General features: G+C 38.5%; 3 protein-coding genes across 14 annotated transcripts; 1 reads left to right on the top strand and 2 right to left on the bottom strand.

Annotated features, from left to right (window-relative positions):
* The first annotated feature begins 1,502 nt into the window (after positions 1–1,502).
* LOC130986217 (uncharacterized) lies at positions 1,503–4,449 on the top strand. 8 transcript variants are annotated; one of them, XM_057909546.1, is made up of 2 exons: positions 1,503–1,669; positions 2,888–4,449. In XM_057909546.1, exon 2 carries the CDS (start codon positions 2,912–2,914, stop codon positions 4,208–4,210), a length of 1,299 nt encoding a protein of 432 aa, XP_057765529.1. In that variant the 5' UTR covers positions 1,503–1,669; positions 2,888–2,911; the 3' UTR covers positions 4,211–4,449. The 8 variants fall into 8 exon arrangements, with proteins under 8 accessions (XP_057765529.1, XP_057765528.1, XP_057765532.1 ...); XM_057909545.1 differs by having other exon boundaries at positions 1,559–1,832; XM_057909549.1 differs by lacking the exon at positions 1,503–1,669 and adding an exon at positions 1,863–2,018.
* A 129-nt stretch (positions 4,450–4,578) lies between these two features.
* On the bottom strand, positions 4,579–9,120 carry LOC130986216 (protein TORNADO 1). The gene is made up of 2 exons (XM_057909544.1): positions 6,220–9,120; positions 4,579–6,142 (listed from the first exon to the last, which is right to left on the bottom strand). The coding sequence occupies exons 1-2, from the start codon at positions 8,929–8,931 to the stop codon at positions 4,745–4,747; spliced, it is 4,110 nt and encodes a 1,369-aa protein (XP_057765527.1). The 5' UTR covers positions 8,932–9,120; the 3' UTR covers positions 4,579–4,744.
* Positions 9,121–19,952: 10,832 nt separating this feature from the next.
* Positions 19,953–24,184, bottom strand: LOC130986215 (heterogeneous nuclear ribonucleoprotein 1-like). Of its 5 annotated transcripts, none has more exons than XM_057909542.1 (5): positions 23,843–24,184; positions 23,609–23,733; positions 23,022–23,248; positions 21,559–22,753; positions 19,953–20,540 (listed from the first exon to the last, which is right to left on the bottom strand). In XM_057909542.1, exons 3-5 carry the CDS (start codon positions 23,241–23,243, stop codon positions 20,527–20,529), a joined length of 1,431 nt encoding a protein of 476 aa, XP_057765525.1. In that variant the 5' UTR covers positions 23,244–23,248; positions 23,609–23,733; positions 23,843–24,184; the 3' UTR covers positions 19,953–20,526. The 5 variants fall into 5 exon arrangements, with proteins under 5 accessions (XP_057765525.1, XP_057765526.1, XP_057765521.1 ...); XM_057909543.1 differs by having other exon boundaries at positions 23,022–23,243; positions 23,843–24,156; XM_057909538.1 differs by having other exon boundaries at positions 19,953–22,753; positions 23,022–23,243; positions 23,843–24,156.
* Between the last annotated feature and the right edge of the window lie 930 nt (positions 24,185–25,114).

The raw sequence follows: 25,114 nt of genomic DNA, 5'->3' as shown, positions 1-25,114 counted from the left end.
ATTTCAATTGCTGGTTATTCATGTGTTAAGTAATTATTTGTTTTGTCTACTTAAATGACAAAAGGGGAGATTGTTAGAATATGTGTACTCTAATCATTTATATTGTCATTTAATAGACTTGTAACATCTGTTACTGGTACATGAGGTGTTACATTTATTGGTTGAATGGATAAGCTCAGAGCTGTCCTCAAGAGTATAATTCCTTTTGGATAAACTTCGCTGATTATACGTAATCTCTCAGTTCCTTATGTTTCTTGGAGGATACGTTTACTTAATGAGAGATTAGCTTGTTGATATGAGATGAACGAGTCCCACATGAAGAAGGAGTTCATCAAGCCACAACTATATAAACCGAAGACCTTGAGGAAGTCAGACTCGGCTCTTTTGATATTTTAGCTTTTCGTGTGCTTCTCAGAGTTTGTGCGTGTGAGTGTTACTTTGCCTTTCCATGTTGGCTTGAGCAAAGTAAGTTTGCTATAAGTGTTTGTCAGATCGTTGATTGAAGTATTGAGCTGTAAGGGATTAGGTGTGTTCGTCGGAGTGCACATCTAGAAGATAAGTTCTATCTAGCTTTCAATATTTCACTGCTGTTGAAGTTTTGGAAAGTTATAGAGGCGTAGGAAGGTCGAGTCCTTGTATTATATGTGCATTTGGACAGGTAGCACTTTCAGTAAGTTTTAATTTAAATAATTTATCAACTAAATGACACTAACATCAAGATCTTTATCACTTTATGGGATAAATGAAGAACAATTTCTATTTTCAAAAGAAGAACTTCGACATCTTTATCTTCAATAATACTTCGATTTCTCTTCTTCATGAAACCCAATCCAAACCGACAAACTAGCCGCGCTCTATCCACTTCAAGCTCTCCAATCATGGCGATGACGAGAGGGGCTAACACCATTTAACTCCGCTAAACAACAAATTATACCAACAAAAATTGAGGGACAAGTCTATCCCAATCCTAAGGTGGTTCCTCTACTTAAAGGTATACGTATTTTGGCAATCATTATTTTTTGTAATACTCGAGTATTTTCAAGTCATATATCATGAGTTATATAGATATTTTGGCTGCTACATAAATTTTAATTTCGCTAGAATTATTTTTGTGTAGAAAGTTGCAACAAATTTAAAGTTCCGTTTTATTGGTATCGTCTTTTTTTTTCTCTTTGTTGAGGGAGAGTATGAGTGAGTTTTCTTTTAATAAATTAAATAAATAAATAAAAAGTTTAACAATCACACAATGATAAATTCAAAATCAAAACTTTAGTCCTTTAACATCAATCGTTAGACCAACACATACAATCGAGTACGCGCGAGTTTTGATTTGGAAGAAGTGATGGTGTGAAAACCATCCGTAAATGTAGGAATTATGAAGAATACCGACATGGAAAAAAGGTACTACAAGTTTTTCAACATTATGGAACTGCACGTGCTTCGCACGCTCCGGTGTCCGTCGCCCAACTGTGCGTCCCACTCAAACCCCTTCTGATTGGCTCACGTTTCCTTATCGCGTGACTATTCAATCCGCCCACAAATTTCAGTAAAAAAAAATTGTAAAGCTTAAAGAAAAACTGAACACAAAAATAAAAAATCGTCCATTGTATTTTATATATTCCCCAACACGGATCACAACGACACAGGATTTCCGACAGGCTTCAATCCCGTAATCTTCTCTCACTAGATTTTTATTCTTTCTTTCCACTGTATTACGCCTCGAGCACTCTGCTTTCTTCGTCTTGCCAAAAGAGCTATCTTTTCTTTCTTTTTTTCTTTGGATTTTCGCCTCAGATTCTGCAGAAAAATCGATTTGACTTTCGAGATAAAAGGCAAGGGCAGATATAATTATTAACTGTTGTAGCTATTCATTGTTTCCCCCTTTTGCTTTATTTCCAGCTTTTCGTTTTTCTTTGTTGCTTTTTCTTGATTTTGTTGGGGGGTTCGATTGTTGAAGTTGATATTTTGATATCTTTCTAGGCTTGTGTGGGAGAGATATGTGGTGCTGGTTTGTTGATGTGAGTTAAAGGTGGTAGCTTTATTGGTATTCGGTGAATTTAATTTTGTTGCTGTTGGTGAAATTCATCTATTTTTAGGATTTGGGTGTTTGCCTTTTAAGTTGAACATGATTTGGAAGATCTCGGTGGAAATACATCTGTTGATTTCCTGCTGTTTTTGGTTCTGATTGATAAGTTTTACCTGTTGCTAGTTTATTTGGTGCACGGTTTTCGGATTTTAGTGAGATTTTCATCTCGTAACTGGTTAGTTTAAATGATTGTATGACTTCTTCTTACTTACCCCTTTGTGGCTTGTTTGTGTGTTGCTTACTGTTTTTCGTAGTTAGAGATTAACACTGTTCTGCCTGAATTTTAGGTGTCTGCTAATTTTCACCATATATCATAGTGCTTGTTATATATGGGCCTCAATTTCCAACACTTGTAATATCTAAGTGTGTTTTCTTGTTTAAATATGACCATAGGCTTGTTAAGTTCTTTCACGTTTTTTGGCAGCCTGCTGAATACATCGTTTCCTGAGCTCGGGCTTTGTCCTCTTTGACATCCATTTGTATTATTTGCATTTGTGGTTGGGGCTGATATTTAGGGTTTTTTTATCTTTTCTAAAGTTCTAGGCTTGGTGTGTGCCTTTGTTTTGTTCTGTAGCTTCTTGCTCTATTTTATTGTTTTATTATTCGAAGATATGTTTTAACTTGTCGCTAAGATACTTGTGAAGAGTGGGAAGAAGGGTTTACTGATCTATTGTCTAGCTTATACGAGTACAATTCATTTGTAATCTACGGGATTATGCAATATCTGCATCAACATCTAGCCTATATGTTGCCAATAGCTAATGCCGTATATAACGAGTTTTCCTGGCATCTTCTGCACAGGTTATTTTGTTTTGAAGCGTACTCATGGACTCCCCTCAATCGGTTGTTTCACCACTCAAGAGCTCTTTCCCTGAGTCCGAGAAACAGCATAGCAATCTTTTGGCAGAAAAGTCGAGCCTCTTCTCAAGGGAAATCAATTTCCAGAGGAAGGGAAGTGCAGTGGGTAACTTGGAGGAGTTCCTAGGTGCTCTGGAGGTGTACATACACCAAGCTAGGGATATTCACAACATTTGCATCTATCAAAAACAAGATGTTTATGCTAAACTTTGTGTGACTAGTGATCCTGAGAAGACAGTTTCCACCAAAATCATCAATGGCGGTGGGGCAAATCCTATTTTCAATGAGAATGTCAGTCTCAATGTTCGCAAAGTTAATTCCTCCCTTAAATGTGAGATATGGATGCTAAGCAGGGTGAGGAATTATCTTGAAGATCAGCTTCTTGGGTTTGCTTTGGTGCCTATATCTGAAGTACTCCTCCACAATGGTAAGTTGGAAAAGGAGTTCTCTCTTTCCTCAACTGATCTCTTCCACTCACCCGCAGGATTTGTTCAGTTGTCCGTCTCTTATATTGGAGTGCCGCCTGAAGTCATTCCAATCCCGGCACCACCCACATCTGTGGAGACTGATTCAATGACCAGGGACACCGAATCTATCAAGTCTGTTCCTGATGATATGGATAAGATCGAGTTCCCTGACCCAAATGTTGCAAACGAGAATCACCAGATGGTCGAAGAATATTTTGGGATGCCATGTAGCAATGTGGACTCACCAAGTTCAGACAGCCTGGTCAGTTCTGATACTGAAAATCAGGTAAGCTCCGAGGTTGAGGTCCAGCATGGAGAAAGTTTCTCGATGGGAACTGGAAGCTCGAGACCATCGCTGAAGGTTGATTCTCCTCCAAGCAGCGTATCAACAAATGGAGGTTCATCTGCGTCAGCTCCTGTGAGTTTTCAATCCTCTGAGACTCCGAAAGATTCAAAATCTCTGGGTGAGGAACTTGTTTCACCTCCTAAAGGAAAATCCAAGGAAAAAACTGAAAACGGCGCAGATGCTGACAGCAATGCATCTGGTGGGGTGTCGAGTGATACATTTGCAAAGCCTGCTGTCACGGTGCCAGAGCCGAAGGTGGTTCAGCAGGACATAGTGGATATGTACATGAAGAGCATGCAGCAATTTACTGAATCCCTAGCTAAAATGAAGCTTCCTATGGACTTTGAAAATGGGCCTACGAGCTCGGAGAATTCCACGAGTTCTGAGCAGAAGACTCCTGGATCGAAGAACTCAGGCTCTCGAGTATTTTATGGAAGTAGAGCTTTCTTCTGAGCAGTTATTGAGGTTCCCAGGATACACAGGTGACTTTAGTGATTAGAATGGAGACTGATGCTAATAGTAGCATTTTAAGTGTAATGTAACCTGGTGTTGTACTTTATCTGGCTATGTATTAGATGATCAAAAAAGATACTGACTTGTATGTTGTATCAGTCTTTTGTCATCTGAGTTACTTGTATTGTACATTGGAGACCTCGGCTCTTTAATCTCACCACTTCACTCTTAGTCTGCTACTGGTTTTGCAACTTTCATGTTCATCATCTTACATTTTAGTAGTTGATAATTGATCATGCGTATGTATTATTTGCTGCATTTTACTCCTTTCATTTGGCCAATTGGTTGCGTCTAACAAATCTCAACTCTAATACCAATTTTGCTGATGCTTATGGATGATATGCTAGTTTGAAACATGAGAAATGCTACACAACATCTGATAACAAACAAGCTCATGAGTCATGAGGCTTGAAACTTGAAAGTAGAGTTACAACTGAGAGATCATCTTTCCCCTGACTAACTAGCGAATATGCATCATATTGGGGCTTCGACTATTTCACATGCTCTGGTGTACATATGCCTCCTGCATATCCATGCAATTTGACCATCATCCCTGTATCTGACTCGCCACAATCCAAACTTCTCAGCAATGTCTTTCCCAGTCGAGCATCCGTGCTCCCTCAAGAAGTCCATCAGCCATTGCTGAGCTGCTCTGAGATGTTGTTGTTGTTGCTGCTGTATGTCTCTTGAGTTCATGTTTCTGTTCTTGTTTCCAGCTGCAGCAATTCCTGCGGCCCCAGCAGCCCCGGCAGCTGCAGCACCGGCTGCTCCATAGACAATGGGAGAATCGATGAGATGTGCAACCTCCCTGCCTAAATCAGGTATCATCTGTCCCATACCTGCTGCTAAATGGGCTCCAATTTTGAGAGCAAATGTAACTAGTTTCATGAAATTTTTCATATGTGGAGCCAGACACTTGACTGTGATGTTATCCACCTGCATAAGTTCACAACCAATCTGATCTTCAACCACGTGCATTTCTCGTCTGTATTCACATAGCATTTGCAGCCGGAGCGGATTCATGCCTGATATGATGCTGGTGATCAATCTCCTCGAGTAGTTCTCAGTTCTGACAAAATAGAACATGTTTGGTGCTTTTCTTTCTTCGACCTGCGTATTATAGTTCACCAGATAGTTCACTTTGCGATGCAATTCAATCAAAAGCCTGTGTTCATAATATCTCAGGCCTTGAATTTCCTGCTTGACGTCTCTGATTTCCTGCTCAATGATCTTTAGCCTCTGCAGAACTGCTTCAACGCCCTTGGCTATCCCGACAAATGTTGGCTCGACTGAGCTGGCTATTTCTTCAGAGGCAGTTGGAGGATGCTCTGTGCTCTCCTCCTGTGGTACTTGGAGTTCCATGGCAAGATTATACAGGTCGTGGTATCGGCAGTGAAGCACTTCTCTAAAGTCATCGTCTGACAGCAAATCTCGAGCAAAATCAAAACCAGGTCCTAGAATCTGGCTTCCTGAATCCACGACTGAATCCCACGTGTGCTGATAATCGTATATGCTGTCAGCAGGTACTGAGAGCAGCGCCCGCTTCAACTGTTGCAGTGGCACGAATTGGTTCCTTCGGTTCCTGGGAGGTATCAGATTTTTCACACATTCGGAGCGAAGAACATATTCCATCATGGTGATCCCATGGCAGAGGCTCTGTATTGCTGGGATTATGAGCAGCTGAAAGAGACTGAGCATTTCTGTTGTACTCTTTGTGGAGCATGCTAGCACATCAATGGAATAACCTAATTGTCCTCCAAGCTCTACACGAACGTGGACTCCGTTTATATTTATCGAGATGAGGTACTTCTCAAGACTGTATGATGCTCCATGTTGGTTCTTCAACTCCATGATTTTCTTATGCAAATGTACCTACAATTTGAGGTTACAGCTTTCATTCAGATAAACTAATAGAAGATTATGGAAGCGGAAGGAACAAGAAGACTTGCCTGTAAGCGTGGAAAGAAACCTGGTGTGAGGAACATGTCATCACATTGAAGACGTCTTCCTACATAATTGTTGTCCGGAGAGTTTAGCTGCCATCTCTGAGGTCTCCACCTGCCTTCTTCCAAGGTGGACGGGATCAGTAGCGCTGAATCTGGATCTGATGGATCCACTTCACAGCAAAGCTCCAGTTTCAGCATCATCTGTATAACATCTTTGGCTTCCAGATTTTCAAAAACATTCAACCCCATTCCAGGTATGTTACTCTGTAAGCTTCCAATTAGAATCTTCTCCAGATCTTTTCTGCATAAGAATCCATTATTTTCACTCGAGCTTTGCTTTCTGGCATCTAGTCTTGTTAGCTGAGTGAGAACCTCACCACAGAACCACTCGCAATCCAAGATTAAGAAGCACATATCATCGAAGTAAATAACCTCTCCAATATGGTGCAGACTCGTAGCCACTGCCTTCCTCCTCGTCTCCACCTTGTCTTTATTGTCATGTCTTGAGCGGATTCTCAGAGACGGAACCTTGACTTGGCATAGATCCTCGAACTCCTTCCACCTCATTGCTGGCTTGTTGTGGTTCTCGCGTCTCCATTCTGATAGTACTTGTGCAACATCGTTGCAGAGCTGGTATACTCGAGGAACCCTTTCAAGAATCGTTTTGGTTGTTCTCCGGACATGATGGCTGAGTTTACTGACTGATGCTGATGATCTTGCATCCACTGTGAACACATTGGGATAGAATTCAACGAAGCCTTGGAACTTATCTCTCAGTCTTTGAATCACACTCGCAGTGCCCTCCAAGCTACCGGATTGTTGATCCATCCTGTCGGAGTGAGTTAGCACGATTGTGACGCTGGGAAGCATGCACTGCTGAACTGCTCGTCTCGAGTTGGAGACAATGAATCTCAGCCAGTAATGGATATCTTCCTCTATCTCACTGGGGGTTTTGGGCTCTCTATTGCTTGGCTTCCTGAGTAAGCTGGACACGACAAGGAACAAGCACGGGCTGCCATGCCCGGGGAACATGAGATCGTGGAGGGAATACAACTCGTGCTGCCCTGCAAGGTTCCATATGGAGATCTTGGTGTCTTCATCTCTGCATGTTTTGATCCTCATCCCTGGTGTTCTAACTGCTTGCTCCACCGGGTTCACCAGAGTCCTCATGTGATCCAAGTATGGCAGCTTCGAAGGGGAAATGTTGTGTGATAACGAATTGCAGAGCGCAGTTTTACCTGCAGATTCTTGGCCACAGAGGAAGACCCTAGCGCATTTTGGCACAGTCATCTGCAAGTCCTTGAGCACATCGATCTCGGATTCAGGTTCAGTCTCTTGGCTGTTGTTGTGACCCAATCTGTGATATATAGCTTCTGCTTTGCCGGAAAGATGGAGAGGAGTCCTCGCGAGATCAATGTGCTCGATCCAAGGATTGACGTTCAACGTCTCCATTATCGCTTGCAAGACGGCCTCGCCCTTCACCCCTTTGCAGCCCTGCAGGGATAGGCGCCTCAGAGACGCGTTCCTCTCCAAGCTCTTGAAGATTTGGACTATGTCGTCCGCCTTGAGGCTCTCATCGTCGTGTATGCCCAAGAAGGCGACGCTCTCGTTGCTGCTCAGCATCTGCACAAGCGCTGCATTGCCAATCTTGGTCCTTGCTCCTCCGAGGCTCACCGACTTTAGGGCCGTGTTGGCCTGATTCTGCAGAGGTGAGAACTTGGTGAAAGGGCAGAGCAAATGCTCCACGCCTATCCCTCCCAAACAGTTCCCATCCAGCCACAGTTTCTCCAACGTCTGGTTCTTGAAGAGTCCCGCTGCAACGTATATCACGCCCTTGTCTTTTAGCCACGTTTTCGACAGATTGACCTCTCTGAGCGTCCGGTTCTGCTCCAGGACCCAACGGAACTGCTTCGCCCACCGCGACTTCAGCTTGACGCCGCTCATGTCCAGAGACCTCACGGTGGTGTTCCACCCCAAGGCACAAGCCACGCGGCACGCGGCCGACACGTCGGCGCGGTACACTCGAAGAGTGGAGTTTTCGGGTGCAAACTCCACCATTTTACAGCTTCTCTCCCTGCGATCGACGCTCCAAATGTGGACCTCCATCGATCGATTCCGACCCAAAACAGCGGAAATGAGAGGCGTGGCGGTGATGGGGTTGGAGTCGAAGATGGTGAGCAGCTTGAGAGACGAGTTGAGTTCGATCATCTTGGACAGCTCGTCGGCCCCCTTGGATCCGATGGAGTCCTCCCATATCTGCAGCTCTTCCAAGCTACGGTTGTCCCTGAGCGCGGACGCGAGGAGTCCTGCTCCTTGGGGGCCAATGCCTGATTCGGAGAGCACGATTTCCTTGACGGATTGGTTGTGGCGCAGAGCCTCCGACAGCTCCGATAGACAGTGTGCGGTGAAGCTGTTCCTCTTGAAGAGGAGGTGGCGGATGTTGGGGTTGGCTTGGAGCAGCGTTCGGAGATGCTTCATGTGCTGCGGCTCCCATTGTACCAGCTGGAACTCTATGTTTCTCAATCTTGATGTTGCGAGGAGTTTGAGGAAGCGTGGGAGGGCGTCTCTGGATATGTTGAGGTTGATGGAGTTTTGTGTTTCCAGGAAACAAACTGAGGAAGGTGGGTCGCCAAGGACAAAACAGACGGTGTGGAGGTCGAGGCCGCCGGATTCCAGCCCTTGCGCCGCCCATTCTACGTCTTTAACGCTTCCCATTTCTATCCACTATTTCTTCTTCTTAGGATTCTTTACTTAAATCATTCTTTGCTTGGATTTTCACTACTTCACTTTTTCTTTCCTCCCCGCAACTTTTATCTGGGAGCACACTTTCTTCAATTCTTCTCTTCTCTGTTCCCACTCCAACAATCAAAGAATCCTGACAACGCGGAAAAGTAAAATTGTAATTTGGCAAAATCGAAAATGGCGTCAACATCCAAATAATGTACACCGACTAGGGATATCAATGCAGCCCGAAACCCGTGGGCCGACCCGAATAACCCGAAAAAATTAGAGGGTTAGGGTTGAAAAATCGCAACCCGAAAAAACCTTCAGCCCGATTAGCCCGCACCCGACTAACCTGGAACCCGATAGGGCTAGCCCGAAAACCCGGTGGGCTGACGGAATTGTGACTGATGCATCCAGTTACAACTTCTGCTATGTATAGATCTATGGTATTTGCTTATATATATATATATATATATATATATATATATATGTAGCCTCATTAAAAAAAGTGAAATTAATTAGTTAGAATATATGTGTGTGTGTGTGTGTAATCTCATTAAAAAAAGTGAAATTAATTACGATTTTTTTGTAGAAATTGATTATTAGTATCTCATTAGTTAGAAATTAATTATTAGTATCTCATTTTAAAGTGATACCAATTTTTTTTTCTGTCAATGAGACGTGCATGACAAATCCACTAATTATTCAGTAAGTAATAATCAAGATTGATTCTAGTGCATTGATACATGTTAAATTTTACTATCTCATTTTAATATAATTTTGTTTATGTAATCTTGAATATCTTATATTTTTGCATTTCATACTTTGCTGTATAATTTAATCTTTAATATCTATGTATATTTTATACATTAGATCATTAGGAATAATAAAATACAAATGATAATTTTATTTTTACGCCTTTAACCTGATTAGCCCGATAGGCTAGCCCGAAACCCGAAAGTTAGGGTTAGGGTTGAAGATTTACAACCCGAAAAAAATCTCCAACCCGATTAGCCCGCACCCGACTAATTCGGAACCCGATAGGACTAGCCCGAAAACCCGGTGGGCTGACCCGATTGACATCCCTAACTCCGACTATCCATAAAATATTAGCAAAATTGCATCTAAAAATACATAAACTTTGTTCAAAATTCATATTTGGTGTGAAGTTGAGATTTTACAATTAAATACATTTACTTTATAAGTTGTTCAATTTTAACGCTGATTTCATTATCCCCAAACTTTAAAATGACGTGGATCCTACGTGGCTCGTCGGCACACGCCTTCTAGTTCGCCGGACAAATAACAAAGCAACGTTGTTTTCTTTTACATGAAACAGTGTCGTTTTATAGTTTAATTGTATTAATTCACATGAACCTTAATTTCTTAATTCACAGTCGATCTCTCATTCCGACGGAGGTGGAAAGGAGGGAATAATCAAAAGAAAAGCGTGGAGGTGACAACAAATAAGAGTTCCAGCGGGAAAGGGAGGAGCGACGTGGCATCAGAGAGGAGGAGGGCGAGAGCGAGGAAGGCGAAGAGCAAGGTGGCGGATTGGAGAGAGGTGAAGAGGTGGCCGGCGGTGCGGCCTGTGACGAGTGGATCGGCGTCGGAGGAGATGATGAGCTAATGGATGATTGCGATGATGAGGCAAATGATGATGAGGTAGAGCTGCAGATGCCGCCACCGGTGGTGGTGGTGGGCGGCGGCGGTGGCGGTGAAGGGGAGGGGATGGTAGAAATCTATAAAAGTCTGTAGAAATCTATTTATAGTGTACTTCATATGGTGAGTATTATGACATGGGGTGCAATGCCATGGAGTGGCAATCACTATTGGAGTATAAGGATCATTTCAATAGTTGGAATTATGAAAACTTGTTGCCTACAATTTATGAAGGTATATGTTTGAAGGCTTCTTGGATCAATGGTTGCCTACAATTTCTTTTAGCGAACAACAAACTTGTTGTTCGTTAATTATTTTCACCACGCCGCAAATATACGGTGTAGTTGCAATAAGTGGAAGCAAGGTCGTATCCCACAAGGATTGGTGAATTCAAACTTCTAAATACTATTAATAAGTTGGTTTCAAACTATTTAGACAACCAAAGAAGAAGAGATATTGAAAGCTAAAATAAAGCTAAATTAAAGCAAGCAAAGTAAATAACAATAACATAAACTTAGTTAATAAATTGGGGAATGACTTGAAGGAAAGTTATCATAGGGATTAGATTTCGATGGATCGTAATGAATTTTAATCTAAATCAATATTAATCTTGATATGGCCTACTTATCTAGGGCAATCTCCCCACTAGTTTTAGCCCCCTCCCGGACGACTAAAACAGTATATTACGGGTCATAATTGCCGTCCCCGGTCAATTTATAACCTATAACTCTCAAGAGCACAAAAGATCAACACGCGCTCACCCAACTCTCAACCTCCCGATTTATTGAGATGATATATATCAAACTCCTAAGCTATTGTAATTATCCTCTCCCGATTCAAATCACAAATTAGAAATGCACAAAAGGTGGCCAACCAATCATACAAGAGATAAATCTAGGGCTTGAAAAGATAACAATAAGCACAATCAAGATATATATATTTGTAACACCCCGATTTTCATAGAAAAATATTAAATTATTTTCTAAAATATTTGATAGAATTTGAAGGAATTTAGGATTCATTTAAGCTTAGAATGAGTTACATTGACAACTGAAAAAAAAAATGTATTATTTTTTAAATAATAAATTTCTTTTATCATGATTCCAATTTCTTCACCTTTGTAATTAATATACATGTAAAATATTTAATATATATATATAGATATATAATTGTTATTATAGATATATGTATTATATAATTAAGTTACTTAAAGATTTATATATATATATATATATGTACACATATATATATGTAAACTATTAATAATTAATTAAATAAAGTTTATAAATACATATATATTTACACATATTATATAAATATATTAACATATTACATATTAAGTAAAGTCAATAGGTATATATATATATACATAAGCGTATTATATATTATATATTTATGAGTGGTAAAGAAATGAATAGAATAATATATTTATATAAAATTAAGTTATACGTGTAGGAATTCTATGAATTGTAAGCAAACCTATTAAGCTAACATATATACCTATAATGTGACTAATCAAACCTACATAAGTGGTCTATATATAGCCATCAACCCACGCAAAATATATAACTATCAGTGCATATACAATATAAAGTGATCATATTTAAAGTTTAAGGAGTGGGCGAAAATTTTAGAAGAAACCTTGTGACGTTGGACGATTCCGAGTAATTGACAAAAGCATTTTTAAAATTAAGGTGGGTTCTATTTTCCAAAGTATATTTGAGTTATTAAGCTCTGATGTAATTATATAAAATGTGGTATGTCCATGAAATGTTTTCACGTTCTCCCACTGTTTAATGCTCTTATGTTAACAATTGTGGCTTTTAATGGGTCTAACACGCCTATTAAAAGTTGTGCGCACGGTCTTAAGGTAGTGGATTGATCCCCATGAGCCTTATAGACGAAAGGAGGATTTTGGGTTCGCCCTTAATCCGGCTAGATGGTGTAGCTGACATGGGTTCGTCCCGGGGTCCCATCTAGTTAATGATGAATGAATGAATGATTACTTCCCAGGGGTCGCCCAGGGACTACGAATGAAATGATAAGGGTAACAGTGGTGCTACGGTATGGCGCGCGCAAATGAATGAAAATGATTTGTGATTATAGAAGTTAAATGTTTTATTTTAAAACCTTCTATAATTCACGTATGTGCATGGACTATCATATGAAAATGATTATTTCAAAAATGCATGACCCACTGGGTACACTAGTACTCAGCCCACAAATCTTTTCAATCTTTTCAGGTTAGTAAGATGGTGGAGACGGAAGCAGCTGTGACGGGTTGGCTGCAATATGTTGAAATAGCTAGCTATTATATTTAAAAAAATATGTCATATATTTTGAGTATGTAAAATGGTAGTTAAAGATTATATATATGATATTATTATTATGCAATAATTTATTTATCGCTCGATGGAGAGTGCATGTAGTCGGCCCCTCTTGGACGCTTGACCAAAGCCCTCATGATCATGTTGTGCTATGCCAATTTCATGAGTGAGCTGGTCGGTCAATTCCTTTTGGCGAGCTAGACTCGGTTACCCCATCATTTACCGCTTTATTAAAATTGTAATTAAATGTCCGATTGTTTAGCCACACGTATTTGTAGACTGGTTCTAAACCACCAGCGTGCTGAGCCAAACTTTTCGACTTTAATATTAAAAATATTTCTACTTAATTAAGTTATCTATGTATTATTATTATTATTATTATTATTATTATTATTATTATTATTATTATTATTATTATTATTATTATTATTACCCCCTTCTTTCCCGCTTCTTAAATCCAACCCCTAGTCACGTTTCGGCATTCGTGCCTTCCTTCGGGAATTGGGGCGTGACAGAGTGGTATCAGAGCAGGATCCTGTCGGATCCGCGCTCCCAGTTTGGTACCTGATTAATATCAAAGTAATATTCTTGACTTTGAATTAATCAATAAATGAATAAATTATGGTATATGTGATTAATTATTAAAATGCAGTAACCCCCAGCTAGCTATCTCTCCACTGAGGTATGTTATTTATATAAGAAGCATGGATTAAAAATTGTATGTGTTTAAATTGCATATTCGTAAATGCGCGCAAAAATGATAATTCGAAAAATATTTGATGGAATATTTTATTTGAGTTTCTCATATGAGTTTCTCACAAAAAATGGATTATGCATATATTGTTATGCATTAAAGATATGCTCCAATATCATGGTTGATTTCTTCTATGCATTATGGCTGAAAAAAAAAGGGTGATTACTTTTATGACAAAAGAAAGTGACAAGAAAAGGATATAGTGAAATGATGACATTGAATATTCCAAATGCTGCATTGAACTTAGTTATGTTAGCTGATAGAAAGACTTATTAAGGATATCTTTTATGACAGATGGCAACTAGAACCCGAGGTAGAAACAACGGAAACCCTGAGAATGAGGAACTAGTTAATCATATCCCAATTCGAGATACCGAAAATATGTTCAGGAAACAACACCCTCCGACTTTTGATGGCCTAGGTGATCCTGTAGACGCCGAAAAATGGGTTAGAACGATAGAAAGAATCTTTGCCTATATAAAGTGTGATGATAAAGAGAAGGTAATTTGTGCAAAATACCAAATGATTGATGAGGCTGACTTCTGGTGGGAGTCAGTAGAAAGGACTATGACTCAGGCACAAAAGGACACTTTGACTTGGGAAGACTTCAAGGCAAAGCTGTTTGAAAAATTTATTCCAGAATGCTATAGGCAAAAGAGACAGAATGAGTTTTGGAATTTAAGGCAGGGAAAGAATACGGTAATAGAATATGATCGTCAATTTAATCGATTGTCAAGATACTATCCACAACTAGTGGATACTGATGAAAAGAAGGCGGACAAATTCCGAAAAGGGCTGCATCCTGATATTGCAATATCATTGGTTAGTCAAGGAACACTAACCTATGCCCAATCACTAACAAGGGCTTTGAACATTGAGTCATTATTACCAAAAGAAAGAGAGAAGAAACCCGTACAACAATTTGATGGAAATAGGGAAAAGAGAAAATGGGAAGCCGAATTGTTCGAAGAAGAAAATTTGAAAAGGAAATTTTTTAGAGAACCATCACCACAACAATCACAACAGCAACAACCGCAGCTCCAGCAACAACCACGACAATTGCAGCAGAAAAATCAGCAATACCCTCAACAGTGGGGATTTCAGGGACAAAAACCTGTGTGTCCCCAGTGTAACAAACCTCACTTAGGAGAATGTCGGATGGGGACAAATGTTTGCTTTAAATGTGGAAGACCAGGACATATGGTTAAAGATTGCACCAATAGAAAAGAGTTAAAATAAACAACAACGAGCCCGGTCCCTGAGTTGAGTGAACAAGGTACGCCAATTTCGAGGACGAAATTTTTATAAGGAGGGAGGGATGTAACACCCCGATTTTCATAGAAAAATATTAAATTATTTTCTAAAATATTTGATAGAATTTGAAGGAATTTAGGATTCATTTAAGCTTAGAATGAGTTACATTGACAACTGAAAAAAAAAATGTATTATTTTTTAAATAATAAATTTCTTTTATCATGATTCCAATTTCTTCACCTTTGTAATTAATATACATGTAAAATATTTAATATATATATATAGATATATAATTGTTATTATAGATATATGTATTATATAATTAAGTTACTTAAAGATTTATATATATATATATGTACACATATATATATGTAAACTATTAATAATTAATTAAATAAAGTTTATAAATACATATATATTTACACATATTATATAAATATATTAACATATTACATATTAAGTAAAGTCAATAGGTATATATATATATACATAAGCGTATTATATATTATATATTTATGAGTGGTAAAGAAATGAATAGAATAATATATTTATATAAAATTAAGTTATACGTGTAGGAATTCTATGAATTGTAAGCAAACCTATTAAGCTAACATATATACCTATAATGTGACTAATCAAACCTACATAAGTGGTCTATATATAGCCATCAACCCACGCAAAATATATAACTATCAGTGCATATACAATATAAAGTGATCATATTTAAAGTTTAAGGAGTGGGCGAAAATTTTAGAAGAAACCTTGTGACGTTGGACGATTCCGAGTAATTGACAAAAGCATTTTTAAAATTAAGGTGGGTTCTATTTTCCAAAGTATATTTGAGTTATTAAGCTCTGATGTAATTATATAAAATGTGGTATGTCCATGAAATGTTTTCACGTTCTCCCACTGTTTAATGCTCTTATGTTAACAATTGTGGCTTTTAATGGGTCTAACACGCCTATTAAAAGTTGTGCGCACGGTCTTAAGGTAGTGGATTGATCCCCATGAGCCTTATAGACGAAAGGAGGATTTTGGGTTCGCCCTTAATCCGGCTAGATGGTGTAGCTGACATGGGTTCGTCCCGGGGTCCCATCTAGTTAATGATGAATGAATGAATGATTACTTCCCAGGGGTCGCCCAGGGACTACGAATGAAATGATAAGGGTAACAGTGGTGCTACGGTATGGCGCGCGCAAATGAATGAAAATGATTTGTGATTATAGAAGTTAAATGTTTTATTTTAAAACCTTCTATAATTCACGTATGTGCATGGACTATCATATGAAAATGATTATTTCAAAAATGCATGACCCACTGGGTACACTAGTACTCAGCCCACAAATCTTTTCAATCTTTTCAGGTTAGTAAGATGGTGGAGACGGAAGCAGCTGTGACGGGTTGGCTGCAATATGTTGAAATAGCTAGCTATTATATTTAAAAAAATATGTCATATATTTTGAGTATGTAAAATGGTAGTTAAAGATTATATATATGATATTATTATTATGCAATAATTTATTTATCGCTCGATGGAGAGTGCATGTAGTCGGCCCCTCTTGGACGCTTGACCAAAGCCCTCATGATCATGTTGTGCTATGCCAATTTCATGAGTGAGCTGGTCGGTCAATTCCTTTTGGCGAGCTAGACTCGGTTACCCCATCATTTACCGCTTTATTAAAATTGTAATTAAATGTCCGATTGTTTAGCCACACGTATTTGTAGACTGGTTCTAAACCACCAGCGTGCTGAGCCAAACTTTTCGACTTTAATATTAAAAATATTTCTACTTAATTAAGTTATCTATGTATTATTATTATTATTATTATTATTATTATTATTATTATTATTATTATTATTATTATTATTATTATTATTACCCCCTTCTTTCCCGCTTCTTAAATCCAACCCCTAGTCACGTTTCGGCATTCGTGCCTTCCTTCGGGAATTGGGGCGTGACAATATTAAACAAAGAAATCAATCCATCTAATCTAATCCCTAAGATAATGGATTTTAGCCAAGCATATTCATAATAAAAATAAATCCCAAGTCATAAGAAAACATAAATAAAGATATAGAGATATAGATTCATAGACAAATCCTATAATCTTGATCTTCAATCATGTAATCTTGATGAGCTCCTTTCCAAGTCTTCCCCTTCTTTCTTTGATTTTGATGTTGTTTTTGTGTGTGGAAGAGAGAAAAAATGGTAGAGAATGGAGGCTAGGGTTTTTGAGAGGTGAAGAATGATGGATGATATGAAAAGAGGGGGAAAAATGGGTATTTGGGGCTGAAAATCCCGTCTGGGCCCACAAAAACGCACAATTCCGCCTTTTGGCCGCGGTCACGGCCGTGACCGCGGTACAGGACAGTGGGCAAGCTGTTGGGGGGGGCCGCGGTCGGGCCCGCGGCCGCGGCCCGGACCGCGGGTGCCATCTGGCGTTCTGGATGGTTTTGGAGCAGAGGCCCGCGGTCTGGCCCTTGACCGCGGCCCGGGACCACGGGGTACTAAGCTCAGTGCGCAGTCCGTTTGTTCGGTTCCGTTCTTTCTCGTCCGGACTCGGATTTGATCGCCGTTTGGCTCACGGATTCCTCTCGAAACGTACTTCAATCTCATGTCTTCAAAATCCTCCAATTAATCCTTGATTTTTCCTGAAATTACTCCAAAACTACATCAAGGCATCAAATCTTCATAAAACTAAACATTCGGGCACAAACAAGCATTCACAAGCAAAACATGAAGGGAAATAGCAACAAATCACGTGCAATTGAGGTACGAAAACCATGTTTGTCATTTTGGTAGAGGAAGGAGATGGCCCCAAAATACCAGATCCTTTGTCTTTCCCAAGGTTGAGCAACTGTAACTTAATATCGGCTAAGGTGGTGGTAAGATGATCATATTTGGATTCAATTCCACTCATTTTCTTCTCCATTTTTTTGTCGATGGTTCTGATATGTTCTTGAAACTTCTCTTCAGTTGCAGATCTCTTCATGGATTCAGCTTGCAGCATCTGATCCAACTTCTTTTGTGCATCCAAAAGCTCCTTCACACGAGTGTCGTCAGCCATAATCACCCAGAATTTGTACATCAATGCACAAACCAGGCTCTGATATACCAAATGTAGTGGATCTAACTAGATTTGTAATTTGTAATTATGGATCTGTAGATATTGTGTATAAAGGTGTAAATTTGGTGAAGAGAAATATAATAGATAGAGAAAGAGAGAGATAATCGGAGGGAAGGCAGAAATATGAGAATAGGATATTTCATTACTTAGGGTTGCTTACAAACCATGCAGATATTTATACTAAGGTGGTCCCCCACTAACTGAAAAAGAAATAACAAAATATTAAAGAAATGAGAATAACAACTCTCTTAATTGAAATGCGAAAATAACTAGCACAACTCCATTGGCCGCGTGGAGTAACACTCTTCTCCATTTTTTCTTTCATGTGGCATTCACTCCCATAGTAGTCAACTATCTCCTCCCCACTTCCACTCTCACCCGGAACATTATGCAAAAAATCCTCCGGCAACGACGCAGGAAGAACACTTTTCTCATCCAAATGCCCTCTGAACACTAGTCCAACTACCTTCTCTACTTCCTTATCTTTCAAGGTTTCCATTGTCATAACACTTTCATTTCTTTGAGCGCATAAGAAGGCCCACGCTTGAGAAGATCAATACAAACTGATTTAGAGAATAGCACATTGAGGAGTGGCTTAAGAAAACCATCGCTAAGAAGCGAATGCACACTAAGAAGTGGCTTAGAGTACACCTAGAAGTGACCTAGAGCTCGCGGTTAAAGCAGCTTAGAATATGTTAGAGATGGCTTATAGCTCGCGGTCAAAGAAGCTTATAGCTGGCGGTTTGGGCAGCTTAGACCCCTGCTGATTATTCTTTAAGAATTCTTTTAGCTAAGACCCGTCATGGGTGACCTTGGCAAATCTGACTGGTCAGGGATGACCTTAATAAGGCTGTCGTCCGGGCAGATTCAAGTGTATTGACTTTCTTGTAAAATAATTTCCTTTTATCAAGTCTGACTCTTTGCCCTAATTCCATATTGTCATTACGTTTCACAGGCGTGATTGACATATATTGCTCACCAATGACTTGCTCAATTCATTCTAAGTGTGAGAATGTTGTATTTATCTCTATACCCCTCATGTACTGATCAGGGTTGTCACCCCGTCAGCATTGGAAATCCTTATTTTAACTAGTCGAAAAATAGTTCGTAGTATCTTGGAATGACTTATTCTCTGCTCCAATTTGCGATTAATGTATCTTGTGTAGCTTATAAAGGTATTATCACCGCTGATGTATGATTCACTCCTCATCACTTATTTATCCAAATAATTTGCAAACTTATAAACTTTGTAGATATCTTCATAAAAAAGGATTAAACTACAAACTCTTTTTAAAATATAATTATAAATCTATAACTTTTATGTGGAATATGTATGAATTCAACAATTGAAATTTTCACTCCCTATGATATTTGAATTTAGGACCATGAATTTATCCAATAAAGTAATAAAAATACCTTAAATCTTCATGATCTAAGGGATAAAAAAATTGTTCACAATTTATATATTTTAAAATAATTTTTTATTTTAGCCAATCTCTTACATCGATCTTATAAGAATGTAAAACATCTTATAAGTCGTTGAAACTTATAAAATGTCTAAAATAAGCTTAACAAAACACAGTGTAAGCGTACAAATGCATTTATCTGAAAGACACACCGGGTCCTCACTTAAGTGAAGTGACCCGGGTTCGATCCCTCTTGGGAACGAATTGGTGATTGGAGATATAAGGTGGAGTTTGGTGAATGGAGAGATAAGGTGGTTCTTGGAGTGGATGGAGAACTAACTACTAACATCTAACATGACTTTGACCGATCAAAAAAAAAAAAAAAAAAAAAAAAAAAAAAATATTCCAAGATAAAAGCATCCATGAAGAATAAAGCAACAATGAGATATGTATTAATGATGAGTAGTGAGATACAGTCAAATGAATATATAATCATATCCGTATTTTTATTGAAGGGAAACCTAGCAGGCTTAAACACCCTCTTTATATATCACGCTAGCAATCACACATACAATCTGAGACCAATACAATTTCCAGACAAAAATAAGGAAAATTTTAGCCAGTCATTAGAGCCAAAAAATAGGGGGAAAAATGAATACAAAAATAAATAAATAAAAAATAAAAAACTCTCTACCTTTCCAACATCATTGTAGCAGTCATCGCACAACAAATCAAAGCTAGAATGGATCCTCCCGCAATCTGATATACATCTCAACCAAAATGTTGATCCTTATATTTTCAAAATAAAAACCCAAGCCTTTACAAAATTCCTCTGACACGTATGCTTCAAGGCAACATCCTGTTAGCTCTGTGTAATGACATGATATATATATATATATATATATATATATATGTGTGTGTGTGTGTGTGTGTGTGTGTGTGTGTATGTATGCGTGTGTGTATGTATATATCTGTGAGGGATACGTACGAAATTCAAAATCCACAACTTCTCAAAAATCTCATCTTCTACATTATCTTCACATCACTAAAGTTTCCTAAGCAGCAATCCCTGAAGAAATGGAGAAAAAATTAGCTCAACGCCAAATTTCACAACACAATTTGATTACTCCTCGTCTAAGTTCATGCAAGTTTCTAACTAATCAGTTTCTTAGGGTAAGTATCAGACACCATCATCTTTTTAAGCTCGTGCATATTTGCATAACCCGCCAAAAGAAAGAAATGTTGTATACGCACAATTGATTTGACTTAAATGCAGACCTTTAGTTTAGGTACACAAGTGCATCATCATATATCCAATCATTCTGCTAATCAAGAGAGAGCTTTCTTCGTCTCTTGGTTACTTATACATTACAATGTACATGTTTTGCACTTAAATTTTTTACCCATAACCTTTAGTTATTTATGCAATGACAATTTCAGTTGGAGCAAACTATGACAACAAAAGCAACCTCCAAGTGAATGCAAAAGTGCAAACAAATTAAAATTGGCCCACATATAGATTAAAATATAATTTACAAGTGGGCTAAAAATGGAGCAAATGACAGATTTCACTTGGAGCAACCTATGACAATAAAAGAAACCTGAGAAGAATGAATGCAAAAGTGATAATAAATGAGGCTTGGTCCATAGATAGATTCAATAAGAATTTGCAATGTGGCACCAAAAATGGTAAATGAATCATACTACAACACGAGTCTATCTATTATGCACCAATAAGTGACAAATGTAATATAGTGAATTCTCTGTGCACAAACTAAAATTGCAGCTTCATGTTTTCAATTTGGATGCTTCAACAAGTGAATCAATGCCAGAAAAATTTAGCACCAAGTCCCATATCATGGTTTGGTAAGTCTAGAGAATTAGAATACAGTGGAAAGAAAAGAAAACATTCATCCTATGAGTTTCATTCCTTGCAATAACAGAAAATGGCTAATATTTGCATAAAGAAAAAATAAATCTGGATAATTAGATCCAAAACCACCCATCCACAAAGGTAAGCGAAGATATTTAAATATAAGAAAATAAAGAGGGGTATAACATTAGATCAAGAATAAAAGAAACATTACCTCTACTGGATTGCCTATTTGGAAGGTCATAACCGACCACATAATCCTCAGAATCTTTAGCAGCAACGTCTTCTGGGTTTCCAAGCCCATAACCGAACGAATTAGAATTATCCAGCTCAGAAGATGCAGTTTGCCAAGTTGGGTCACCATATACAGAACCACTACGGTAAAAGTCCCCGTAGGATCCCTCATAATCACCCGTTGAAGCAGCAAACGAAGATGTTGTGGCAACACCAGTTTCAGTGTTTCTTCTGAATCCTCCTGCTCCCACAGCATAACTGTTATCTCCACCTCTGTAGCCAAAGTTTCCACCATTGTAGCCAGAAGAGCTTCCTCCAAGGGACCCAGTGACAGGGGAAGTGCCCCAGTTTGTTCCATTGTTTCCAAAGACTCCGAAACCACCACTTGCAGAACCAAAGTATGAAGCAGAGCCAGCACTATTTGGAGAAGCATTAAGTCCACCATTTCCCCATACACTTCTAGGTGAAGTGTTTAGAAAAGATTCACCTATACTATTACTTGTATTGTAACCAATAGGTGTGTTGTACCTGCCCTGGTTACTGGCAAAATATGGGTTCAGAACACGACCATAACCTAAGTTGTTGTTGAAGTTAGAGCCCCCTCCAAAGCCACCACTCAAACCTTGCTCCATATTGACACCCAGTCCATACGCAGGAGAACCAAAATGTGAGAAACCAGCTCGACCACTAGCTAGTGGACTATATCTACCATCCATCCTAACTCCATAACCTCCAACTGAGCTTAGGTTATATCCCTGGGCATAGTTATTAAGGAAATTGTTGGCTCTAGTAAAACCATAGTTATAACCAACAAGTGGGCTCCGGCTGGGTCCCGGAGATAATTCTTTGGGAACTGCTCGCTTTACCTCAACCATTTTACCATTGAGTTCATGGAATGTTTTATGCAGCACCCTATCTACTGCGTCCTCTGAATCATATGTTATAAATCCAAAACCTCTTGGCCTCTGCGTATTGTGATCGTACATCACCACAACATCTGTTATTGTACCAAACTGATCGAAATAAGTTTTAAAATCACTCTCACTAATAGTTGATGCTAATCCTCCTACAAATATCTTTTTTGTACGTCCAGGTCCTGGTGAACCTTGCATGCTGCCATTGTTTCTATTTATAAGGTGCTGGTCATCCCTTGGAACAGCTTTCTTAGCTTCCACCTGGTAGGTAAAATGAAAGGAATGTATCAAAAATTGAAACAACTGCAAATTGCATCAAGAGAAGGATCATGAAACACAAGAAGCAATTGGCTTTCGTTTCTAGCTATAAGCCAAAGCAGGCAACTTTTGCATTGTATAAGGTAGAAAAATTATGTTGATTAACTTCTACTGTACCAAGGCATTGGTTTCGACAAACAACTATCATTTGACAACAGTTGAGTTTTTCCAATGCCTTCTAATCTCCACATAATGTAATCAACCAACTTACAGTTCGTCCATCAATCATGTGCTTCTCCTTTACCACCCTCTCAGCAATGGCAGGGTCTGCAAAGACAACAAATCCAAAGCCACGAGCACGACCGGTGGTTCGGTCTCTCATGATCACTGCCTCCACAACATCCCCATATGTTTCAAAATAATCTTTAAGACGATCCTCATTTGTGTCCCAGGATATCCCACCAATAAAGAGCTTACCTTGATCCACCTCCATCTTTTCTACATGTTAGAGAAGATTACATCAAAAATAAGAAAATATTTATGACCACAAAAAAAGACTATAACTAAAAGAATAACAATATCTCCCTATTTAGTATTAATTCAATCACAAATTAAACATTGTCGGAATCAAAATGAAGCTACAGATAATTTCTGCAAAAACGCAGAGGTATTGGAAATTCCCCGAGGGCTGATCATCAAAAGCTAAATCTAATAGATCTAAGAATAAATACATAGCCCACCAACAATCAAGAATTTCACCTTATCCAGAAAATCAGGCAGTGGTCAAATACAAAATACAGGATTTACAATAAAATTATTGGATCCTTCATTCTTCCAACATACAAGGAAAAATGATACCTTGTCCAGAAAATCAGGCAGGAATCCGGTAGCAGTCACTGATCAAATATTAAGTGGGAAACCGCAGAATTTAATGTAAATCATCGGATCCTTGGTTCATCAATCAAGATTCAATATTTGTAAACCTGAAACACACAATTGACAGAGATTAGACAAAACACAAACACAATAACAACAACAACAACAACAACAACAATTATCAATGTCAGTTGGTTCTCCTTATTAAAAACTCACCATTGAAAGAAGAAGAAAAAGATTGGAAATTAGAGTTAAACTAAGATCTAATGAGAGGAATATACATAAATGAAAACAGAGGGTATGCTCATCCTCTCACTTTCCTTTCTCTCTCCTCTCTTCTCTCTCCCCTCCCAAAGGTCCTTCTCTTCCTTTCTTTTTCTTGGTTATTCCACTCCTTTTAAACAAAATCAGAAGAAATGGAATTCCTTAGCTTAGATGAGAGGAGATATTATTTATATTTTTTTATATACAAGCAATATAAATATAGTAGTATTAGGAAGAGAGGAAAAAGAGGGGTGATTATGACATTCTTCCCAAAATGTTTGTTGTAACAACAATATTTCAACTCTAACGTAGATGACAACATATCTTGAGCTTTTTGATTTCGAGTGCAATTACATCATTATTTTATAACATTTCATTCTCTTTTTTTCTTCATAGTATTTTATCATCTCAATTTAACGGTTTTCATTTACTAAATTCAACTTTTAATTTAATTTTTAAATATATTGAATGTTGGGAAATGAAAGATATATCTAACTCTTGTGTTTTGATAGCCCCAAAAGGATCGTTTCTTGGATATCTTAATTCACCATACAACGATTAATTCCTAACATGCTCCTATGAATTTAAGTGCTGCACATTGGAGTTAGAATCACTTACTTGAGAATTGTATGCAGAGGCCGTCAATGGCTGAATTGAAAGACTCCAGTTCTGACCTTCTGAACTGTATCCCGCTCAACTCTCAACGTTGGATGGACAACGAGCTATGAGAATTCCCAAGGAGAATTCGGCCACTTACAAACGGCACCCTCTACTACTATCTAAAACCCTGATTATTTGTGTGTGTTATCCTGAGAGCAGATAGCTGTATTTATAGACAAAACACAGTCCTAGGGCACCAATAACTGTAGTGGGCGAATTATACTCCTACTGGGCTTAGGAGACTTTGGGCCAGTCCAAGGATCAGATACAAGGAATAAAGATGGGTCTCTAATGAATTAATTCTTATGATCAGCCCAGATCACAATTAATTCATAAGTATTAATTAATTCATAATACTGACTTACCCCTTTATTACCGGTGATGAGTCGGGGCTTGTATTTAGACTTATTAAATCTTCGTATTTAAAATATCCGACATCCATTAATTAATTAGAGCTCTGACAGCTTAAATTAATTAATCTCTTTGTAATCCTTAAGCAGTACTACTCAAACCTTATTATTGCGCCTGAACTTAATCAACCTGCAGGGTTTAACGCAATAAACC

The sequence above is a fragment of the Salvia miltiorrhiza genome, chromosome 5 (genome assembly GCF_028751815.1).
Source record: "Salvia miltiorrhiza cultivar Shanhuang (shh) chromosome 5, IMPLAD_Smil_shh, whole genome shotgun sequence".
In the NCBI taxonomy this organism is placed as follows: Eukaryota; Viridiplantae; Streptophyta; class Magnoliopsida; order Lamiales; family Lamiaceae; genus Salvia; species Salvia miltiorrhiza.
The sequence above is the reverse complement of the archived record's forward strand: the minus strand, read 5'-3'. Positions and strand labels throughout refer to the sequence as shown.

Excerpts from the sequence above, each read along its gene's own strand:
- LOC130986217 (XM_057909546.1), top strand. The coding sequence starts at position 2,912 with ATGGACTCCCCTCAATCGGTTGTTTCACCACTCAAGAGCTCTTTCCCT.
- LOC130986216 (XM_057909544.1), bottom strand. The coding sequence starts at position 8,931 with ATGGGAAGCGTTAAAGACGTAGAATGGGCGGCGCAAGGGCTGGAATCC. Across the intron at positions 6,143-6,219 it reads GTTTCTTTCCACGCTTACAG|GTACATTTGCATAAGAAAAT; the intron begins GCAAGTCTTCTT and ends CTCAAATTGTAG.
- LOC130986215 (XM_057909538.1), bottom strand. The coding sequence starts at position 23,243 with ATGGAGGTGGATCAAGGTAAGCTCTTTATTGGTGGGATATCCTGGGAC. Across the intron at positions 22,754-23,021 it reads ACATGATTGATGGACGAACT|GTGGAAGCTAAGAAAGCTGT; the intron begins GTAAGTTGGTTG and ends TTTACCTACCAG.